We start from the raw sequence: 15,560 nt of genomic DNA on the forward strand, positions 1-15,560 counted from the left end.
AAGCAGCTGGACCAGCGGCTTTTTGACAGATAGATTTACTATGATATGCATGGCTTAGTTTAATAACTATTACTAACACCCTTCATCTGTGGTGTATCTGAAATATATATCAGAATACATAACAATACATGGCTGATGCAGAGCAGACTTCTAAAAGTATTATAATAGCCTAGAAAATACTCATCTTCAAAGAACAGGAACCGACGAGAATACATTTAGAAGTTTGCTAGTTATATACTGTACTGAGGTTCCTTTCCGTTCTGCAGTACATGGGTGTGTGTATGTATATACATACACTGATTCCTTACCTTCAGCAATATACATGATCTCCCTATATATTTCCTTACATACTTCGAACCAATCCTTCTCCTTACGAATTTGGTGCCTCGCTGAGGCCTACGTTAACCTAATTATGTGGTGTTCTGTTCTATGGCGCCCGTGGCGCGCGACTTCAACACTCTAGAACACTTCCGCGAAGCCCAATACAGCTCCTAGGGAACTGCAGTCTTATTCAGAGTATTATATCTTACCTTCTTTATCTTATTGTGCTCCTAGCATATTTGAAACGTTGCTGAATTGTTATCGCAGGTCTCCGAGTTTTGGGCAGTCTCTTGGGACTTGGACTACGGGTTCTCGAGCTCCGCAGACTCATCATCCTGGAAACCATGTTGTTTTATATACGCTGCCAGCCAAGAGTAACCCTCCCCGAAGTTGTGTGAGTAGATATGCTTAGTTCCGTGGATAAGATCTGTACAGTCTTCAGGTACAGATTGCAGGCAGCGTTTTACTTAAGAACCAAATAGCTCTTATTACATAGTATTTCAGGTCAGACTTTCAAATCAACAGGTGGGTAAGCTTAACAAGTATCATAGACCGGCCATTTATAACTTACTGTGGACCTTGTTCCTATAGGGTCTAGCTGTCTCAAGAGACAACAACAATTTCGACTCTCCCAAAGGCCGGTGTAAGCTAAGAATGCCAACACTGTCAAATAGAACAGAACGAGGACTGCACGATAATGATAATATACTAAATACCCAAGATATGAAGAAGATGAAGACACGATTCTGCAGATATTATCATCATAAGATTCTTCATTCAGGGCTGTTTAATCTAAGGTGTCCGCAGGAAGCTGTCCACGCATTAGATCAGAGATACTGAAGAAATCGGACTCTTAGGCTACCTACACTACTTTGCACAACTACCATGCCTACCGCTTACTTTCCTGCATAATTTCTCATATTCTGTATCTGGTTAGCTTGCATACGAAAGTCTGTTTCAGCAACAGTGGATGCTCCCTGTTGGAGCGTTGTCTGGACACGGAAGCTTCTAGATTCCGGTATTCCTCTGACGTGTACTACTGTAAGATGAAGAAGTAAAGTATCAAATTTATAAATGTGTCCATGAGTGACAAGAATACTAATATGCCCGCCTAACCGTATGCAGACTAGTGTATCTAAGCCAGGGATTGGGAAAGAGTTTGAGGACTCTGGGGTAGGCATGGTGATTGTGCAAGATACTGTACCGTAGAGTCATCTGTGACAAGGAGCTGCGGTGGAAAGAACACGTACAGAGAGCAGTTCAACGAGCAAGCAAGGTAAACATAGCCCTGAGTGGGCTGCGGCACCTTCGGCTAGAACAGATATGCCAGCTCTACCAGGCCTGCGTGATACCAGTGCTGGATTATATATCCATAATCTAGTATAAACCACTCCAAGATAAGATCTATCTGAGACTTCTTAAGACAGTTTAACAGATTGCCTTTATTCGGATCCTGTCAGCCTTCCCGACAGTATCTATATTAGCTTTTGAAATTAAAGTCTATATACTGCCTACCCGCCTGCGACTCAAGTAACGGGTATAGATTGTAATAGCCCGCTTCAGTACTTTACTGGAAGATTATCCAGTCCATGATGTTATCAGCTGGGCAAGAGTATGCAGCATCTAGGTTAGTAATAGAGCGTGCTTTCCCCTGACAGGAACTTTATAGATAATAAATCTCACGCGGCTGCGAGTCCTGGAAAGAATTGATTCTAGATTACTAGTACCTTGGTGAGACTAATTATTCACTAATATTTAAATTAAGCCAGATCAGGAGAAAGTATTGATGAATACTCTAGCAAGAGCGGTTATATCTAATATTATAGTCTCTTTGGATGCCTCGGGTAAAGAGAATCAGCTAGGAGCCGCAGCGGTGGCTTTTAATTATAACCAGCAGATTATAGAATCTTGATAAATTAGTATTAGTTAAATGGAGTCCTGGTTTGTCTATGTAGTTAAGCTAATAGTAATCTACTATATAATCAGGCTGGTTTTTCAGCTCGCGCAGAAGAACCAGAGATCTAGAGTAATAGATATAGAGCTAGTGATAATTCTTAATAACAGCATATCAACCCTGCAGGTTATCAAATTTTCTGGAATAAATCAGGCCAGTATATCATTCAGATGATTTACCAGTTAGCCGGGGAGCTCAGGGCGCGAGGGATTCTATTGTAATTATAATAAATTCCAGGACACTGCAGCAACCCTGGAAATGAAGTAGCGGATTATCCAATTAAAGCCATAGTAGGAAGTGAAAAGAGATACTTTTCTAAATATTTTTTGTTATAAGAGAAAAGATACATCCGCAAGAATATTAGTAATAAATAGTACCAAGAATAGAGGGCCTCTTAAAACAGAGAATATTTCTGCTGCATTGACCGGGCCCTACTGGTTAACCAGATCCGCTGGCTCTATGGCTTGCTTTCCCAAAATCAAGCCTACTTACTCACCTAACTCTGGACTGGCTACTCATGGCTGGCAATGTATATAAAAAACAGTGCGGGCTCTGAGACAATGAGAAATGTGAATGTAGAGCAACGGAAACCGTGGTCTATATATTAGTTAATTAATTGACCGCGGCTTAGTAGGTTATGTTAAGCCCTCCGACGGAAGATTGGAAGAGTATTTAATAATATTTCAGATATGCTGGGAGGAGCAGGACAAGATAGAAAGATTAGATCTCAAGATGGTCTGTAAGACAGTAGTATTCTCGGGGCAGTCCTGGACTTTGCGGAGGTATTATAGAGATTTTGAAGTCGCACGCTACAAGGGTGGTATAATATAATTCCAGGCACTGGCTATCACAGGCCTTGACATATCCCAAGTTTGTCAGGAAAGTACCGTAATAGTTTATGACGAATAGATGTATATAGAGTGTGGAGGTACTAGTACCCTGTATATTGCTCAGGCAAGGAGTCAGTGTATGAATTAATAATAATAACTACTTCTGTGCCGTAGCTCTGAAGGCGCAAAATATGACATAAAGTTTATGCTCGAAAACCTGCGATGAAGTACGGTATATAGTGAATAAATTGACGGGTTAGTCACAGCAATTATAACATGAGTACGCGATGTTTGAGTTCCTTGACGCCATAATTAGCACGAGGCGTATATGCAGTTCTATGCACTTTAGATGGAGGACTCCTCAAGTTCTGTGTTCACAGCGTGCTCAGCTTCCACGTTGAGTCACTCTGAGAAAGACTCCCACGGGAGGAACCTGTGAGTTGAGGCGGCAATGAGATGGGTGTATATTTGGGAATAGAACGTGTACTTACCGGTCGGGCGGGGGCCGTTCACCCAGACAATCCAGTCAGGAATGATACGGTCACTTTCAGTTACGGGACGTTAATGGGACAAGGCGGGCTGTTCTGCCGCACGAGAAGACGGTGGCGCCACAGTGCGGCTACGTCGAGACTCATGACGGATGATTTAGTGGGAATGTTCTAGCGCGGATGATACGGAACAATACAGTGCGTCCGGATACCGGTGTCACTACTTACTCTTTTTGATTGGTTCAGCAACCCTGACCTGAAACCGCACTAAACCATGTTTGGGATGTCAGCAGGAAAATCTTTAAACCGCCATTGTATGGTAAATTACTATCTATACCGTGACTAAATACCGTATTAATGACTAAGCTCCACGTGCCTTTCACCCATAATCCACATGCCCTGACACTCGGTTACTGCTTGCAATTCAAGCAACGCAATGGCTCCCAATTTAGCTCAATCGACGCTTGACCTCATCCATGATATGCTGGTCAGCGGTGAATTAACTACATCATAAATAGCTAAAACTGCTAATTACAGTAAACATGTAATATTCTGACTCCACTCTAATCTTTGATTGTTTAGCACTCTCAAAGCCCCTCTAATAGAAGACAGACACCCGCAAAAGTTAACTCCACCAATACTAGAAGCCCTTTGCAACCATCTGATAGAAAAGCCAGGTCTGTACCTGCATAAAATAGAACTCTTTCTACTAGATGAATTTAATATACGTGTGCCGAAGTCCACTATCAGTGATATATTCTGCTAGTCTAGTTAGTCTAGAAAAGAATATCAGCAGCAAGTAAAAGAACAAAATACCGATCTACATAATGATTATATATATCTGATTTCAGAATTCCAATTATTCTACTTGGTTTATGTAAGACAAGTCTGAATGTAACAAAAGAATAGGCTTTTGAAGAAGCGGGTGATCTCTGAGTAGTATTATACTAGTTCAGATATTAAGATTTTACTAGGATCAGCACTACTAAATACTCCCTGCTTATGCACAGGACGGTATTATACTTACTAGAGTTTTTCAAGACTCAACCGATGCATTATTCTTTAAGAATTTTATTGAAGAACTATTTTAGTATTGCGGGAAGTAGCCCGAGCCTAAATCTGTACTTATAATAGATAATATATCCTTTTACTGTTCTGATAAAATAGAGCAGATGTACTGTGAAAAGAGTATTAAGTTAGTATATATACCATCCTATTCACTGGATCTAAACCCCATAAAGGAGTTCTTTGCTGTGCTTAAGGCTTTTATTCGGCGGAATTAGCAGTCGTACGAGGATAATACTGAGCAGGGGTTCACAGCGTTCTTAGAGTGGTGCGTTGATAAGGTTGGAGCAAAGCAGCAAAGTGCAGAGGGTCATTTTTGGCATGCAGGGCTGACTATTGAGTATCCACATGAGATATTCCAAGGTGTAGTAGGCTACTTGGCGAGAGATTCGTACAGCATTGTTGACTAGGCGTCTTACAGGTATGGCTATTGTAGTATATTAGATACTTAGCCAGCTACACCAGTTATAACAAAAATATGTTTTGCATGTTACAGCTCTGCCATCACGATTGCATCTCCTGCACCCAGTCATTAATTTCAGTGATAAACCAGCATGCAGCCCCCAGTTTCACGCCTTGGTTAATAAAGAAGCCAGGGTCTTAATCTTAGTAAATCTGCTTCAGATCAAGATAATTATTCAAAACTATATTATATATCTTAATAATATTATCCTTGAAGCTTTCAGTATTCACTTGCAAGAATTACTATACAGTATAATTCTCTACTACTACTTCTAACAGACCGGGGACATTGATAGAACTACTAGGCAGTAAGAAATTAAGTACCAATAGTTCTGCAGCAGCTGGTAGAGATATAGCTGTTAACTAAAGTAATAGCATGAAAAAAATATTAATATTAATTAAAAATGGGAATCTACTTGCAGGATACCCAGGAATCTTTTATTATTATTCCAGCCGCTACTGTTCCTTAGTATATAACTGCTCACGGATGTTATCAAACATATTATCATAGTATTCAATAGCACCCTCCTCCTGCTCCACATACCTAACCAGCTTTTTTAAATAATATATACATAATCTATAATGCTTTTTTCTGACTAGGTTCTACTAGTAATATTATAATTCAAGGTGGCACAGAGAACTAAAATAGTATATTACTCTGTATATATCCCGCCAGGCTGAGGATTGCCCTGGAACCTGTTCTGTGTTAATCTCAGCATCTTATATATGAAGTATTCTTCTGGTTATTGAGATTTATCCTCTTTTATCAGTACCATTTAAAGGCTGGTTGGAATCTAGATAATTAATTAAGATACAGAGCCTAAGCCTTTTGCCTTGCTGAAATAAATTTTTTTATATTATAAGCTGCTTTTAGATAGCTGTCCAGTCAACATCAGTTTTTTTAAAGTACTTGATAAGATTATACTATAAGTAATTATTTACAGAGACCACTACTATAGTATTATTCAGTCTCACCTATCAGTTATAAGCTATTTTCTAATATAGTAAATCTTCCGCTTTCTGTTTTATTCCTGACTAGTAGAAGTTAAGATTTAAACCCAGATCTTATTCTATATCCTTCGCTACTATACAGTTATTAAGAGTTACTCTCTATTCAATCAAATATCAGACTATTAAATATTATTCATCACTATTTATTCCTGTAATATCCCACTCTGTGTCTTAAATGTAGTCTTGAAGCAGCAAATAATATAAGAGAATAAAACTTCAATATCCACAACTAGGAGACAGGCTGTATCCAAATAGCATGCTATCACAGCTAAAGATTCCAGGAGTGGGAGCATACAAAGAAATGCCTTCACCTGGAGCAAGGTAACGCGCTGGAAAAGCAGTTTTACTTATTAAACTAAGTGCCACATTATTAAGGCAATATATCCCGCCGAAGAGCCTATTGTTGGAAATAATAAGATATTAGCTAAGAAAGAGCAGTCTTTTATATAATTTATTTAGAAGACCAAGAGCATTTGCTGACAGGCTGAATATGATAACAAGCAGAGCAATATACACTGCACTACTCATGCTGTTCGTGTGGCAATGGTCCATGTGGTGTATGGTAGGAACATGGACGGCGAGGAGGGGCGTCTTTGGCGTGCCATGGATATGTTTTTGTTTGTTCGGTTTGCATAAGAGCCAGTCACGGTGCCTTCCCGGGCCGGGGCGGTTCCAGATCCTTCTAAGCCACGTGATAAAAACATTAAGTGACGTCACATCACCTGACTCTAGGCTATCAGTAGCTTCGGAGTCCTCTCTTCGAGGCCACGCTCTTCGGCTGACCCTATCACCCGTGGCCGTAGACAGAGTGTGAAGAAATGTGTAGAGACTGAGGGCCTTCCGCAGCAAATCTCTGCCGAGCATAGTTCCTAAATGATGCTTTTTCTCTACTATTGTCACGCTGCCGAAAGAGCCAAGAACCGAGATGCCGATCGCCGCAATGGCGGACATATCGGAAATCCTCCAATCACATAGTAGATATGGCTGTGGCTGGCTAAACGTAAACCAGCACATCCTTGTCCTTCAACCGTGCCAGCTCACCATTAAATATACCTCATATTAATGAATCACTTACCTATCGCTTGTCCTGTGCTACGTACAAGATGCTGTGATATCTCTAAAAAATTAGAGGGCGAGCTCTTTTGCTGTATTAAATATGCCCGATCCTTCCGGAACGTATTTTACGAACCGTTTCGTGGATATGAAGAGACGGAAAGGTGAAAGTTCGAAACCAAGCAAAGTCAACGCAGATGGCTTAACCTGTACTATAAAACGGAGTCTTCCTGATATACACCGAGTCGGACTATCAATATCCGCATCTGTATATCCAGAAATCAAATGATAGCATAACTAGATCTCATAGGCTACATTGGACTAAGCGACATGCTTAGTTTTTCAAAATATATAGTCTTTACCGCTTGATCATTCAGGTCAGCGGAGCCGTTTTTCCGCCGCCGGCCGAAGGTGGGGGTAGCTGATCTCTTCGGAGTTATATGCACGGCTCGGTCTGATTTGAGAACCAGTCCCACTTATTCTTGTATCTATTTATAGGCCACCCCGCTTTTACCTTCACTTTCTGGCGTCTCTGCAACGTCCTGTGGAACACATTGTGAAATTTGCACCAGCTTCGTTGATGCATCTGGTTGACATCATTTAGGGCTAATACGCATTCATTGTACATACGTGGGAGATGATGTCCTCAACACATGAACAAGTCTCAAATATGTCTGTTCCCTCTTTCACATATTCACCACTTCCACCGAAGTCATATACACGAATGATTCGCCTTTTGCCAGACGAGGATGAGAGCGCCCTAATCAAATGTGAACTTCTCAACTACAACCTCTCACAACCAGGAGAGGAACATCTTTATGAGGCGCTTTCCTATGTTTGGGGAAGTCCAATCAGATCTCGTTCAATCATTCTTGGTGGCTATATGCTCCCCGTTACTGAAAGTCTTTATACTGCATTATTGCATCTCCGAAGCAAGCAACTGGAAAGGATACTATGGATTGACGCAATGAGCATAAACCAGAATGATGACAGTGAGAAGAGTAAGCAGATCCCGCTTATGCGGACGATTTATGCACAAGCCAGACGTGTTGTTGTCTGGCTGGGGGAGGCTCATGACCACGGGGAAAGAGCACTTGAAACAATTGCTTGCCTTGGCAGGAAAAAGGTTTCAGAGCCAGTACAAGGAAGAGTCCGTGTAGAATGTGAGAAGTTGCTACAACGAGACTGGTTTCGCCGTATCTGGGTAAGGTAACAGTTTATCGTTCAATATAGAAAAACGCTAACGATGTGGGTTAGGTATTACAAGAAGTCGGTGTCGCGCAGTATATTTCTATCATGTGTGGACCCGTTCAGATCAATGGACAAATGTTCTGTGAGGGCCTGGATAACTTGAAGCCTTCTTCCGCACTCATGGCTAGAATAAGCCCGATTTCTTTTCTAATTAAAGGTGCACCTTTTCGGTCACGTGATGGGCATCTTTCTGTTCCTACACTTTCGATTGGGGAGCTTGTCAGCATGTACCGCAACCATAATGCAACAAAACAGCATGACAAAGTCTATGCATTACTGGGTTTAAGTTCAGACTCGAATAGTACTGCGTTGGTCCCAGACTATGGGCTTCCTTGGCATGAGGTCTTCAAACAAGTCACGGAACATGTTTTCCCGAAATGTTCCGTGGGGTTATGTTATGGGTCAGAAACAGCTGTTATCAAAAACAAAGGATGGATCTTGGGTTACATACATTCAATCAGTGACTCATTGAGGAACAGTCAACAGACTTTCAAAGTTGTCCTCAATCAAACTTGTCAGAAGCTGGGATATTATGATAAGTGGGAGGCTGAATGGAGTGTACAGGCTTCTGGAGAGTTACTTCAAGAGGGTGATATTATCTGCCTTCTCGAAGGCCTTTCACAGCCAAGTATACTCAGATTATGTGCTGAATACTACACGGTGGTGACACCGGTGGTGAAACCCAAGAAACAGGCACAGAATATTGAGGATGACGTGATAATCGGTAAGAGCTGTTCTGATCATGGTCTATGTGATATTCTCTTCAGTTGGAAGGTATCTCAATCAGAAGATAAGCTTGATTTACAAAGCCTATCAAGTCTCATTGAATTTGCGCCAAACCACTATAAAGAAAATCATGAAGCTGAGCGAAATCTAAACCATACAACATCTGTTATGGTAGATGCTGCCATGCAGACATTAAAGCTGAGAGTTCCTGGAAAAAGAGCACTCGACAACGTTCTATCCAAGGGTAGGGTAAAAGGCGTGGATACTACTTTTCTTTTCTCGCAGAGTAACGTCGAAGTCTCCAAAGATCTAGTAACTGCAATTGAGACAGCTCTGTGGCAAAATCATGAGTTTCCCTATGCCTGGGAGAAGGTTCTAGCAGTTGCAGTACGGAATACTCGACCCTGTGGATTTGTTATTACAAGCATTCTCCTGCAGCGTCTACAGGAAATGCTACCGATTTCCGAAGAGGTGGTCAAGGCGGCTGCAGCGAACTATAGGCAAGGATATGAGATCATGCAGCTATTTCTCGAGCATCGTGGGAATAAGTTACCAGTCTCTGACGAGGTGGTCAAGACGGCTGCTGTGAATTATAAGTAAGGACATCAGATCATGCAGCTGTTTTTTGAGGATCATGGTGATAAGCTCCCAGTTTCTGCAGGGGTGGTCAAGGCGGCTGCAGCGAATGAATATCAGGGATATCAGATCCTGGAGCTGCTTATTAAGAATTGTGGGAACAAGCTTCCAGTTTCTGAAGAGGTAGTCAAGGTGGCTGCAGTGAATGAATTCCACGGATGTCAGATTATGCAGCTGCTTCTTGAGCATTGTGGAGACAAGCTACCAATTTCTGAAGAGGTGGTTAAGGTGGCTGCAGCGAATACTGGAACTTCCTTTTCAGATGATACTGGCTATCGGATTCTGAAGCTGCTTCTTGAGAATTGTGGGAATAAGCTACTAGTTTCTGAAGCGGTGGTCAAGGCGGCTATAACAAATACTGGATATAAATGTCATATTATGCATCTGCTTCTTGAGCATCATGGGGACAAGCTACCACTTTCTGAAGGGGTGCTCACGGCGGCTGCAGCGGATGTTGAATATGCACGTGAAATCATGTCTCTACTTGTAAAGTATCGTGGAGACAAGCTACCAGTTTCTGAAGGGGTGGTCAAGGCGGCTGCAGCGAATGAGTTTCAAGGACGTGAGATCATGCATCTGCTTCTTGAGCATCGTGGAGACAAGCTACCAGTTTTTGAAGAGGTGGTCAAGGTGGCTGTAACGAATACTGGATTCTACGTTAGAGATACTGGGTATGAGATATTGAAGCTGCTCCTTGAGAATCGTGGGAATAAGCTACCAGTTTCTGAAGAGGTGGTCAAGGCGGCAGCAGCAAGGAATTATTAAGCATATCGGATTGTGCATCTGCTTCTTAAGCATCGTGGGGACATGCTACCAGTTTCTGAAGAGATAGTCAAGGCGGCTGCAGCGAATGAATATCACGGATGTCAGATCATACAGCAGCTTCTCAAATATCGTGGGAATAAGATACCAGTTTTTGAAGACGTGGTCAAGGCAGCAGCAGTGAATACTGGATGTGCGTTTGAGACTATACAGCTGCTTCTTGAGCATCGTGGGGACAAGCTACCAGTTTCTGAAGAGGTAGTCAAGGCAGCAGCAGTGAATACTGGATGTGCGTTTGAGACTATACAGCTGCTTCTTGAGCATCGTGGGGACAAGCTATCAGTTTTTGAAGAGGTAGTCAAGGCGGCTGCAGTGAATGAGTTTCAAGGATGTGAGATCATGCATCTGCTTCTTGAGCATCATGGTGACAAGATACCAGTTTCTGAAGAGGTGGTCAAGGTGGCTGCAGAAAATAAAAAACAAGAATATCAGATTATGCAGCTGCTTCTTGAGCATCGTGGGAATGGATTACCAGTTTCTGAAGAGATGGTTAAGGTGGCTGCAGCAAGCCACAAGCAAGGATATAAAATTATAAAGCTGCTTCTTGAGTATCGTGGGAATAAGCTACCAGTTTCTGAAGAGGTGGTTAAGATGGCTGCAGCGAATACTGGAACTCCCTTTTCAGAAAATACTGGCTATCGGATTCTGGGGCTGCTTCTTGAAAATCGTGGGAATAAGCTACCAGTATCTGAAGAGGTGGTCAAGGCGGCTGCAGCGAATGAATATCAGGGACATCAGATCCTGGAGCTGCTCATTAAGAATTATGGGAACAAGCTACCAGTTTCTAAAGAGGTAGTCAAGGTGGCTGCAGTGAATGAATATCACGGATGTCAGATCATGCAGCAGCTTCTCAAATATCATGGGAATAAGATACCAGTTTCTGAAGAGGTGGTCAAGGCAGCTGCAGCGAATCATAAGCAAGGACATGAAATCATACAGCTGCTTCAAGAGTTATCGTGGGGACAGACTATATAGGAACATGGGAGTACGGCTGTGTTAACAGCTTGCCAAGTTTCAACATACTATCATCATTCTCTAGTGTCTTTGGAAAAGAAGAGCCTGGTATAGCTAGGGATTATCTACATCTCTCGTTGGTTACGAAGAACTCCACCGCTTTCAGGGTGATCCTGCAGATCTGCCAGTTTGCCATCTTACGGGGCTGTAGTTAACTAGTATGACGTCACTTTGCTGCGGCGTCGCTCGATTTCCGGGGGTTGCAGAAGCGGATGCTTTGATTGCTGGGTCACATTGTGAAGATACGTGTTATTTACCGTATACCACCATGATACAGGAAGATAATTATTCCACCTCGCCCTGGTTCCGTATTCGGCTTAGCTTGGTTTCACTTCAGGGTTACTGAAACAATCAAAAAGCGTAAAGTAGTGACACCGGTATCCGGACACCCTGTACGCCGGTGTCAACTTCCTCTCTCGTAAGCCGCGACGCCGCGGCATTGATTGCTCCTTTGATTGCCAATCGTGGCGTTATACTCCGAGTTGGGAGAGATCAATTCGGGAAGCTCTGCGGCTTCATCCCTCCGTACCCTGCCTGTCTCTGTAGGGAAATGACCGTAAAATTATTCGCCCTTCTTGTCAATCCTTCCTATCTAAATCAGATACACATCTGAGGCTCAATGAGCTGTGTGCATCGTTAAAGTATATAGCAAGGAGACCGCTCTGTAGAGTTCTTTGTGAGATCGATTAAAGTGGTTTCGGTGCTGGTGTCGCCAATTTACACCATTGATTCAGTAACTTAAACCAAGTACCTTCAAACTTCAGCTGTAGTATAGTACGTATTTGGTTCTTCGTATTCTAACTAATTATCTCGCCTATCTACTTACTCTTCCAGACTAAACCAAGATTTTTCTGCCAGACTCAAGGTCCTTGAGCTGCTTTTTCAACTGCTTGCGCTTCCTTCGCACAGAAGCTTCTTCTCCAACAATGTCATCCAGTTGCTCAGGTGATAAATCGTAGACCCAAGCGGGAGAGAACAATCCCATTGGAGCTTCTGGTCCCGTGACCAGATAAAAGTCCACCGCTTGCATGCACATGTTGTCAATGAACCTTTTCCGAGCAACTTTGTAGTACGATTTTAATATGTCGTGAATGTCTTGCACAGTCTGCTCCATATTATTCATATGATGGATCTGGGTTAGGTCAGAAAGTGGAACACATTCTCCACTTGAACCATTTTGGTAAGTCACGGAGACCGATGACTTCTTCGCTGCGGAAGTGATGCGTTCCTGCCGACTGAAACGAACGTTAGTAACTTCGTATTTAGAAACAGGGTTGGCTCTGACCATTTTTGCAGATTACTATTCAAATAATGATTCTGCGTCATTGGCGTGCCGTCTCTTTCGATGCGGAGCAGGAAGTTCGTTGTCGAAAGAGCCTGTCGATATTTGTCGCTAAGACCGTCCAACAGGAATGAAAGGATGTTCTGACCTAATCTCTGATCGTTGCAGATTATGGTCAATGCCTTTTTGATGAACGTGTGAACCACACATATAACATCACAGATGTAGCCCTCAGCGAAAGACGGCCACTTTGCAGACTGTCTTTTCAGTACGCTCGAGAGTATGGTCGAATTAAAAGTACCAATTTCAAATCCACGAGACTCCCGATAGATTTTCTCAATCCAAGCGAGGGTACCTTGGGTCTGTGAGTCTTGGATAGGAACGCAGTCATGCAAGATGTCCTCAATATCGCTGCAACTGTTGATCTTCCTGCTGGGGATAGATTTGCACTCTTCCTCGCTTTCAAACTTGTCAGCATCCGAGCAGACAGAGTTCGCTAGGGAAGCCACTGAACGATTACGTTGATCCTCTGAATCGTCGTCATGAGTATGAGACACAAAGGCGTACGTGTGGCCATGGGTAGAAATCTCATCGGAGAACAGTGCATTCCGGTTGGCAACCAAGGTTGCCAAGCGTAGTTCAGGCTCGTCATCAAATGCATCTTGTGATCCATAATTTGTTTGCAGAGCATTCTCGGTGATACGCTGGAACTTCGATACAATCTCGAGCAGATATTTTCTTTGTTGTTCTGTGGACTCACGCTCTTCGCCTAAGCCCTCCAGAGCTCTCTTGCATTCTTTCAGGCGTTTCAAGACTTCAGATCGCACCTATTATCTTTGGTCAGGCTTCGTCGCACACCAGTTACAAAATGATCACCTACCGACGGAAATTCTCGCCGCACATTAGAAGCTAGAAGTGTTTGCAATCGTGCTCGAAGAGCCTCAATACCATAGTTGTCCTTAGACAGACGATTCCAGGGAGGCGAATGTCGGAAAATGTCTTCCGCAATGTCACGATCTTTGGAGGGATCCTGGAGGTCCTTCTGGCCGAGATTTTTAACCACCACCCAGCCTAATTCTTCCGAATCTTGGCTCCCTTCGACTAGCTCGATGATTTTCTCTTCTGCTCCTTCGTCCACGAGATCGGGCTTGGTAAGGATTCTGAGTGTCCTTATTCCATCGGGATCCAATTCTCTGGCAATTTCTATGATCTCCTGTGTTGCAATATCCACGTTGGCTGGGACGACAGCTAGCATTATTGACCGAGGATTCCTCATATAATTGAGTACCATATCTCTCACAAGAGCAATATCTGACTTGAAAGTCAAGCCGGGTGTCGTGGTCTTGAAAATTCCAGGAACATCAATGACGCTAAGGTGATTTTCATGGGGTCCAATAATCTCTAGCCGAAATACGTCGGAGGAAAACGTGGGCAAGTTGTCTCCCGCCGACGTTGACAGGCCCATAGCTTTATGAACCTTGGAACAGTTAAATTTAACCCTCATTCTTTTTGAAAACTCACTTACTTCGCTTATCAAACTTTCAAAGTCCGCCTCGTTGAGACTCTCAGCATCCGACATACTCCAACTGGCGTTTCCCTTTTCGATTTTGTGCGTTGTTGAAATGATCGAGCCAGAAATTTTCCTCCCCCTCAAGCTCGGATCTCTCCGGAATATGATCTGGGTCGCAAATCGTGTGCAAAGGCCACTGTTTCGAGGGAATTTCAGCTTTGTCAGGCCTTCCAGCACGGAGCTCTTGCCACTGGACTGATCTCCAACAACGACCAATTGTGGAAGATTGATGTATTCACCCACATTGCAGGCGAACAACCTATCAATCTTCTCAAGTAAAGCGGGTTCGGCGAGGACAATGTCGGCCTCAATCTGGGCCTCAAGCTTGACTGTTATTTTTGTTTTTCGGATACAGCGATCTGCGAAATGAGCCTTCCCCCCCGGCACTGTTTTGTTGTTGAAGAAATCTTTGGTTGCCGGTTTACTAAACAATGTCGCTTGCAATGATGGCCTTATCAAAGTATATACTCAACACATTTGGCTTAGCATTCGCACCAAGAACCCTTTAAACTAATTGAGAAGTATATTGCTGGGCAAGCTGATTTCGCAGATCACTGTACTCCCGGACGTCAACGTTTGAATTTACATAGGCACGCGATTCACATTCCTTGGCAGCTCTCCGGTTTGCTAAGTCATTTTTCTGCTTTGTTGGAATTTGAGAGTGTAACCATTGCACCGCCCTTGCCTGGAAGTGCTTCTGATATGCTGTAAATCGGGATTGTCGAGTGGAATTCCTTCGGGGCAACAGAGCTTGTACCCTCCCAAGGGGTCTTCTAGAGCTTCAAATTACATACCAGACAGCAACTGCACGTAGTTGGACGAGATCAATGGCTCGGAATTTGACTCTCCAACACGGAAGAATTAGAATGTATACACACTGACATCGGTACAGTATCGGGAAGCATGTTATCTAAGCATTGGCCCTGACGAGGCAAGCGTTGACCGACGTTGCAGATTTCCTCGGTTTATTTGAACAACATAACCATCTGGAGTAGCTCTAGATTTACCATATAATCTGTATGACAGGAAGGACTTGATAAAATTAGGTTGTTTCAGATAGATAAAATATCTGATT

The 15,560-nt window shown here is 43.0% G+C and overlaps 2 protein-coding genes across 2 annotated transcripts; one reads left to right on the forward strand and one right to left on the reverse strand.

Annotated features, from left to right (window-relative positions):
- Nucleotides 1-7,821: 7,821 nt before the first annotated feature.
- On the forward strand, nucleotides 7,822-9,761 carry AKAW2_30001S (HET domain-containing protein; the record flags this gene model as incomplete). Its single annotated transcript, XM_041686466.1, has 2 exons — nucleotides 7,822-8,388; nucleotides 8,442-9,761. The coding sequence occupies 2 exons, from the start codon at nucleotides 7,822-7,824 to the stop codon at nucleotides 9,759-9,761; spliced, it is 1,887 nt and encodes a 628-aa protein (XP_041540448.1).
- A 2,707-nt stretch (nucleotides 9,762-12,468) lies between these two features.
- On the reverse strand, nucleotides 12,469-14,380 carry AKAW2_30002A (dynamin family protein; the record flags this gene model as incomplete). The annotated part of the gene is made up of 3 exons (XM_041686467.1): nucleotides 12,469-12,868; nucleotides 12,919-13,742; nucleotides 13,796-14,380. The coding sequence occupies 3 exons, from the start codon at nucleotides 14,378-14,380 to the stop codon at nucleotides 12,469-12,471; spliced, it is 1,809 nt and encodes a 602-aa protein (XP_041540449.1).
- Nucleotides 14,381-15,560: the final 1,180 nt, after the last annotated feature.

The sequence above is a fragment of the Aspergillus luchuensis genome, chromosome 3 (genome assembly GCF_016861625.1).
Source record: "Aspergillus luchuensis IFO 4308 DNA, chromosome 3, nearly complete sequence".
NCBI lineage: Eukaryota > Fungi > Ascomycota > Eurotiomycetes > Eurotiales > Aspergillaceae > Aspergillus > Aspergillus luchuensis.